The sequence below is a fragment of the Pholcus phalangioides genome, unplaced genomic scaffold (assembly GCF_987345545.1).
Source record: "Pholcus phalangioides strain wild (caught in Gottingen) unplaced genomic scaffold, Ppha-v1.0 ptg000008l_1, whole genome shotgun sequence".
NCBI lineage: Eukaryota > Metazoa > Arthropoda > Arachnida > Araneae > Pholcidae > Pholcus > Pholcus phalangioides.
Genome location: NW_028301601.1, coordinates 56,836,006 through 56,844,160, shown reverse-complemented (window position 1 = coordinate 56,844,160; position 8,155 = coordinate 56,836,006). Strand labels below are relative to the sequence as shown.

The 8,155-nt window shown below is 39.4% G+C and overlaps 2 protein-coding genes across 2 annotated transcripts; both read left to right on the top strand.

Moving 5' to 3' along the window:
- The first annotated feature begins 2,500 nt into the window (after positions 1-2,500).
- On the top strand, positions 2,501-6,241 carry LOC149084584 (uncharacterized). The gene has a single exon (XM_089235334.1). The coding sequence runs from the start codon at positions 2,501-2,503 to the stop codon at positions 6,239-6,241; it is 3,741 nt and encodes a 1,246-aa protein (XP_089091460.1).
- Positions 6,242-6,245: 4 nt separating this feature from the next.
- On the top strand, positions 6,246-7,703 carry LOC149084583 (uncharacterized). Its single transcript, XM_089235333.1, has one exon. It carries the CDS (start codon positions 6,246-6,248, stop codon positions 7,701-7,703), a length of 1,458 nt encoding a protein of 485 aa, XP_089091459.1.
- Positions 7,704-8,155: the final 452 nt, after the last annotated feature.

Here is an 8,155-nt window from a genome sequence, read left to right as displayed (position 1 = left end):
TTTATTTTGGAACTAAAATTATCACTTCCATTTATTTTGGAACTAAAGTTATCACTTCCATTTATTTTGGAACTAAAATTATCTCTTTCTTTAATTCTGAAATTATCAATTTCATCAATGCTGAAAGCATCTCTTTCATTAATCTTGGAATTATCTTTGATTAATGCTGAAATTATCTTTGATTAATGCTGAAATTATCTTTGGTTAAAATTTCGAAATTTTTTTTAAGTTATTAATTTTCCTGTTTTCGCTTCAAAAAATGCTTGATTAAAGCTGCGGAATTTAATTTATATGGGCCCCATAATTAATTTCAAAACATCCTAAACTATATGGATTGATGCAAGTGGATAATAAATGTATAAGACAATACGGTGACATTATTTTTCATTTTCCTCCGTGAGAAGATATAAGTAAAAAGCTGAAATTAATGTTATTGCATGGATATCTACCTCAAAAGTGGGTCGAGCTAATTATTTTATATTTAATTTTCTAGGCTTCGTATCTCTAAGGGAACTCAATATTTCGAAAATCGAGAATTCAATTCAAATTTTAAAATTATTGATGAGGCGGAAAACCTTACTAAATTTCCGCATTTCTATTATAAAATTGGCAATTTTAACATTGATCTCTATGGGGGCGCGTGTTTGTTTGAACTGAGTCACGTGATCTACCGACGAAAGATGTTGGGGGACACCGGGACACCTTTCTCAGCACTGCCAAGGACCGCTGACGTCATGCTCCCTCAAGCGCTGTAAGCTCGATGTTAAATATATCTCGATAGCTCTTTTTTTTTGCTTTACGTTTTATTCGAAAATAAGACCTCACTGTGAAGCTTTTAAATACTCTCACCAGAGTAAAGTACATATAGTCAATTGTGTTGAGTCGGCTGTGACCAGTATTAGAAAATTAGGCAGACGATGAGACCCAAACGTCCGTTAAGTCCATTTTTGAATGGGTGTTATGTTTGCATCACGTGAGCATATGTTTTGTAATCTTAATTGAGAAGTTGTTCATGCGATAAAATATTTATGTGTTTTATCTGCCATTTGGGAGTTTGTAGTGAGCGGTAAGTGGAAAATATTTGCCAAATAAGTTGTTAATTAAGTATTAAAATTAGAATTTTGGTGTCAAATTTCAAGCTTGAATGTAGTTCACGCGAACGCTACCAGATCCTGCGGAATGCAAGGGGTTTTTTCGCCTAGTCCTGCCCTCAGGGCGATTGCAGCGGTTTAAAACCTAGGAATCAAAGAAAGCTTTTTATCTGAAATACCAATGTTTGTAGATATAAGCCTTACCGTGATTGGTTGCCGCTTTAATCGCGTGCGTTATATATGAAACTGACCGTATCGGAATATTCATATTGGCGAACTGCTCGCATTGTGATTCCCCCCCCCCCAACAGGTTTTCTAAGGCATTTGACACTTATTTCGGTTAACGAGCATAATTCGTTCTGCCAACATGCTCGTTATCCGAATAGCTCGATATTCGAATCAAACTTCCCCCATTGAAAATAAAGGAAACTCGGGTAATTCGCGTTCCACAATTATTCATTCACATAAAAATGATTTATTAAAATGGTATTCAATCAATAATTAAACACAATAATTGTACATAATGTAATAAATAACCATAATATAAAAATAAATAAACATAATAGCCATAACTAAGCCGTGCAATACAATAATGTTTACAAATTGTATTACTCATAAACCAGTACTTCTCAACCGCCAGTCCACAGCCCAGTTCTGGGCTATGAGATCATTCATACCGTGCCGCTAATCACTCACGACCTGGTATGAATGACCAGGTCGTGAGTGATTAGCCGTTTCATTTTTTGTTGGTCTGGTGCTTGACCAGGCCTTCAACTCATAAAAATGAGTGAAACTGGGCCGCGGGCTTGAAAATGTTGAGAACCACTGCTCTAAACGAGGGGAGATAGAGAGAGCGATATATGGACCTGCTGTTTGCAAAGTTATTCTTTTAGTGTGAATTTAAAACCTTTTCTAATGACACTTGCTTTTTACTCTAATGTCTTTATTCTAATTTTATGTGACAGACTTCTCTCTTCCTCAGATGAGATACCGTCGATAAACTCTTGCTGGTGGATGCAAAAGAAATCCATTACTTCATCTGCCGACAGCTTATAGACATTTTTTACCACTAGTTCTTGAATGCCATTCTCATGCAAGCCCAGTGTCAAGTCTTGTATGGGCTTTTCGGATATTTTTTATAATTATTATTATTTTTCTGTTCATGTGAGTGGCAACAGTTAGTTTTGTCAAGCTGGCGAGTCCAGTCCAGTCTTAAAGATGTAAATAAAAACACGTTAAGTTTTTTGTCGCTCTTCAAATTAATAATTGAACCCGCGATGCTGGTAGCAGTTAATTTCCCCGGCCAGCACGTTTCGAACTGAACATTTTTTGGTACCCTCGGCGGGATTGTTTCGATTAATAGTGTAGTATTTCCCGTAATTTGTTTCTAGTGTGTTTCTCATCGCGAAATGGAAACTTTGAAGAAAACAAGAGCGGCACAACGAACTGCTTATACGAAATCATATAATAAGTTGGAAGTGTTACTTTCTACCAGTGATGTGCAGTCAGTGGCGGTAGAGGCAGAACTGAACATTTTTATTTCTAAGGCAGAGCGGTTGGACGGCACGCACACGGCTATTTTAGCCCTTCTGGATGAAGCCGAATTTGAGGCCGAGTATGAGATCGTGGAGGATTTTCGTGATAGAGCTTTAAGAATTCGTTTAAGTGCTCAAAGAATCATCGATACACCTCATCACGGAAACAGCAGTGCTGACACCTCGGTAATTCGTGAAAATGTTACGGACCGAAAGTTTAGGTTACCGAAGCTAGAGTTGCGAAAATTTGATGGTGAGGTAAAAGAATGGTTGCCGTTCTGGAGCCAATTTGAAAAGATCCACGTGGACAAGGACATTGCTGAATCGGACAAGTTCCAGTACTTGTTGCAATCAACGGTGGAAGGATCTCGTGCGAGAGAGGTGGCGGAAAGTTTTCCACCCACCGGGGAAAATTATCAGAAGGCAGTGGACAGTTTGAAGTGTCGGTTTGGACGTGATGATTTATTGGTAGAGGTGTACGTCAGGGAACTTTTGAAGTTGGTTCTAAAGAATGCCACATCTCAAGGTTATTCAGACAGGTTATGTGTACTTTATGATAGCTTGGAGTCACAAATACGTGCCCTTGAGACTCTGGGAGTTACAACTGAGAAAAGTGCTGCGCTACTTTTTCCGCTAGTGGAATCCTGTCTTCCAGAGGAGCTACTCAGAGCTTGGCAGAGAAGTCCAAATGTTGAACATCGAAGTGATCCACAGATCCGACTGGAGAGCTTGCTCAAGTTTGTTAAATCTGAAGTTGAGTCTGAAGAACGGATCAATCTCGCAATGGCTGGATTTGGTTTGAGGGAAGTGTTGCCAAATAAAGGAGGATCTCATAGAGCAACTTGTGAGAAGGTGCCCACTGCCGCTAGTTTGCTTACTTCAAGTGTACGTGATGGAAAAGTTTGTGTTTTTTGCAATTGTAAGCATGAAAGTTCAAATTGTTTCAAGGCTCAAAAGATGATTTTTGCAGATAAACAAAAATTGCTCAAAGATAAGGGACATTGTTTCAAGTGTTTGAAGGGGTCTCATCGAGCTGTCAGATGTAAACAATTTGTGAAATGTGCTATTTGTTCTAAGGGTCACCATGTTGTTATGTGTCCAGATTTAGCAAGTAACAAACCAGTTACAGGGACGTGTCAAGGTGAACGTGTCAAAGATGCTGTGAAGTTACATAAAGAAGAGTCAATCAATTTGGCTAAGTTCTCCAAATCAAATCCGAAAGTACTGTTGCAAACGCTTAATTGTTATTTAGTCAAAGGGAAGCGTACTTTGAAGGTGAGAGTATTATTTGACACCGGCTCTCAAAAATCGTACATTAGAAAAGAGACAGCTTCTGTTTTAGGATATGTACCTTTGCGCCAACAAGTGCTTTCTCATTCTCTTTTTGGTGGGAGAAAAATTGGTGAAGAAGTTCATAATGTATATAAGATAGAATTAGGAAGTTTGGATGGTAAATTCCTCTGCAACTTTGATGCTCTTGAACAAGACGAAATCTGTGACAACATCCCTTCAGCACAGAATGGACCTTGGATGGAGGAATTGAGATCTATGAAAATTTTTGTGGAAGATGCTGAAGATACAAAAGGTGTTGACGTGTTGATTGGAGCTGATGTGGCGGGAAGATTATTCACTGGAAAGAAAAGGGTTCTCAAATGTGGACTTGTTGCTATGGAGACCTGTCTTGGATGGACTTTGCTGGGAAAGACTAATATGTATTTGGAAGATGGAGATACAGTAGCAGCAACGACCATTGCAATGTTTGTAAAAGAATCCAAGATATCAGATCTTTTCGACCTTGATGTGCTTGGCATAACTGATCCCGCTGCCACAAAACTGAAGCAAGAGAAGGAGTTTCTGACCAAACAATTTTTTGAAGAGACTGTCCAGGTGAATACAGATGGCAGGTATGAAATTGCTCTACCTTGGCGTGAAGATCATTCACCTCTACCCTCTAATAAGGACTTGGCTGTAAAGAGGTTGGACACCATGACCAAGAGACTCCATACAGAAAATTTGTTCAACTCATATGGTAATGTCTTCAAGGAATGGGCGTCCTTAGGTATCATCGAAGAAGTACCAGATGAAGCTGTAGAAAAAGAACATTATTTGCCTCATAGACCGGTTGTCAAGAAACAAGGAACCTTCAAGGTGCGCCCTGTGTTTGATGCTTCAGCTAGGAAGGTAGGATCGCCCTCTTTAAATCAGTGTTTGGAGCCTGGTCCCAACTTGTTGGAATTGATCCCTAACCTTCTTCTAAGATTCAGAGAATTCAAGTATGGGCTCACTGCAGATATTGAGAAGGCTTTTTTACAAATAAGTGTACGTCCAGGAGATCGCGATTATCTACGTTTCTTGTGGTGGAATGAGAAGGAAAACTTGATGATCCTGCGTCATTCTAGAGTTGTATTTGGCGTCAAAAGTAGTCCATTTCTCTTAGAAGCTGTTCTGGATCATCACTTGAAGAAATACTTAAATTATTCAAAATTCCAACACACTGCTGAGAAACTCCTCAAGAACTTCTATGTTGATAATCTTGTCATCAGTCTGGATAATGAATTTGAAATTCCATATTTCATTGAACAAGCTCGTTCAATCATGGCTGAAGGAAAGTTCAATTTGAGAGGATGGCAGTACACAGGAGATGACAACCCAGATAAATTCACAGCACTTCTAGGACTTGTGTGGGATCGTGAAAAAGATGTTCTTAAAATGAACTTGGATTGGTTGGAGACTTACGAATTTGATAAGATTTCCAAAAGGACAATTCTTTCTGTGACTCACAAAATTTTTGATCCTATCGGTTTCTTGTGTCCTGTTTTGCTGAAACCTAAGCTGTTGTTACAGAGAATGTGGAGGGATGGCTTATCATGGGACAATGAGGTGAAAGATGATTTGAAAAAGGAGTTTATGGATTGGTATGTGGACCTTATTCTTTTGAGGGATGTGTCCATTGAGCGTCATTTTTTGCATGAATCAGAGAGTAAGAAAAGTGTTAGTGTTCACACCTTCTGCGATGCAAGTGGCTATGCATACGCCGCTGCAGTCTTCATTCGTGTTACGTGTTTGCAGGGCATCAAAGTCCATCTATTGGCAGCTAAATCTAGAGTTTCTCCTGTGAAGCCCGTCTCTATCCCTCGTTTAGAACTGTTGGCTGCCACGGTGGGAGCTCGCTTATGTAAAGCTGTTTTAGAGGGGCTCCAGTGGAAGGATATTGAACAACATTTTTGGACTGATTCTACCACAGTATTGACCTGGATACAACAAAATGAACCGTGGAATGTTTTTGTACATAATCGAGTACAGGAGATAAGGAAGTTGACAGATCCAGACCTCTGGAGATATATTCCAGGGACTAGCAATCCAGCTGACCTACCATCAAGAGGCTGTTCAGCCAGACAATTGTTGTCGAATAAATGGTGGAAGGGACCTACATGGCTTTCACAACCAGAAGCAGAGTGGCCTGCTACAGAACTTGTATTTGACAGAGATGCTATCTTAAGAGAAAAAAAGAAATCTACATCAAGTTCTGTAACTATTTGTTCATTGAGCCAGTCAACTACTGAAGGAGATGGAGATGCATCTCAATTCGACTACTATTTCTCAAGCTATGATTGACAAGATGATTCGAATGATGGCCTGGATGTTGAGATTTATTTCTAACTGTCGTGTTTCTAAATCTTTGAGAGTGACTGGAGAATTATCGTATGAAGAAGTCAAAAGAGCAGAAATCAAGTTGCTGAAAGTTGTGCAAAACGAATACTTCTTGGATGAAAAGAACAAAAAGAAATTGAGTTCATTAATGCCATTCACAGATAATGATGGACTTTTGAGGTTGAAAACCAAGATAACTTACAGGAAAGATACGTTTGATTTTCGCAGTCCTATTGTTTTGCCTTCAGACCACAAGGTGGTAAAGCGACTAATAATGAGAGAGCATAAGAAGAATTCGCATGCTGGGACTCAGATGCTGTTGAATATTCTAAGAGAACATTATTGGATTTTGAATGCAAGAAAAACTGTAAGATCTGTTTTGGCTAAGTGTGTTGTTTGCTTGAGGCATGCCAAACAGACACTGACTGCTCCAACATCTTCGCTGCCTGAAAACAGAATAAAAGACGCAAGTGTTTTTGAGATTGTTGGAATCGATACAGCTGGGCCCTTATACTTGAAGGGAAATATCAAGGCGTGGATATGCATATACACCTGTGCTGTATTTCGAGCTGTTCATTTTGAACTTTTATCATCTCTATCTACTGAGGCTTTCCTGCAAGGTTTTCGGAGATTTATTGCACGTAGAGGTAGGCCCTCTATTGTTTACAGTGATAACGGTACCAATTTTGTGGGTGCTTCCAATCAATTGAAACTGGTTGACTGGGATGAAATTGCCCGACATAGCACTACAAAGAGAATTCAGTGGTTCTTTAACCCACCTACTGCTGCCTGGTGGGGTGGTTTTTGGGAACGATTGATTGGTGTTACCAAACAGATTTTGAGAAAGGTTCTTGGTCGATCTCTTCTGTCATATGAAGAACTTTTGACTGTGTTGTGTGACACTGAGTCAATAGTGAATTCTAGACCACTTACCCATGTATCAACTGTGGATAGTAGCTTAATTCCGCTATCACCAAACAGTTTCTTGCGAGACATCTGTGAAACTGGAGTGCCTGATGTTGATCAAATTGATGAAAAAAGTCTTAATAAGAGAATGAAGTATCGACAGCAATTGGTAAATGACCTTCGGAAAAGATTTCGATCTGAATATTTGGGGCTTCTGATTCAGAGGGGTGAGTGTAAGAAATATGACAAGCAGATAAATGTTGGTGACATTGTGCTCATTGGAAATGATTCAACAAAATCTATCGAATGGCCATTGGGACTGGTAACAGAGATATTGCCTGGCAGAGACCAAGTGAAAAGATTGGTGCGGCTGAAAACATCTAAGGGTGAATGCCTGAGACCAGTTCAGAGACTTATCCTCCTAGAAGTCTCAGCGGATGATACTCAAAGGTCCAAGATGCAGGAGGTGAAGACTAGGTCTGGCAGGACAGTAAAAGCTCCTACAAGACTGAAACTTTGAAAATTGTCTCATTTTTTTTTATTTTGACTAATTGAAAATAATTTTTTTTGCCTTCGAGTCGAAGTCGCAATTTTGCATATCATGTTTGTTCTTAGATTTTGATGAGGATTAAGTTGTTTTCCAACAACTTAAGGTGGGGGGATGTCAAGTCTTGTATGGGCTTTTCGGATATTTTTTATAATTATTATTATTTTTCTGTTCATGTGAGTGGCAACAGTTAGTTTTGTCAAGCTGGCGAGTCCAGTCCAGTCTTGGAGTGTTCCTTTGAAAAGATGTAAATAAAAACACGTTAAGTTTTTTGTCGCTCTTCAAATTAATAATTGAACCCGCGATGCTGGTAGCAGTTAATTTCCCCGGCCAGCACGTTTCGAACTGAACACCCAGTCCATGGTCTTCCCCCAAGCACTCGATATCTCGGTCGAGCAATGGTTCCTGTTCATGAGATCAGGGCC

Excerpts from the sequence above, each read along its gene's own strand:
- LOC149084584 (XM_089235334.1), top strand. The coding sequence starts at position 2,501 with ATGGAAACTTTGAAGAAAACAAGAGCGGCACAACGAACTGCTTATACG.
- LOC149084583 (XM_089235333.1), top strand. The coding sequence starts at position 6,246 with ATGATTCGAATGATGGCCTGGATGTTGAGATTTATTTCTAACTGTCGT.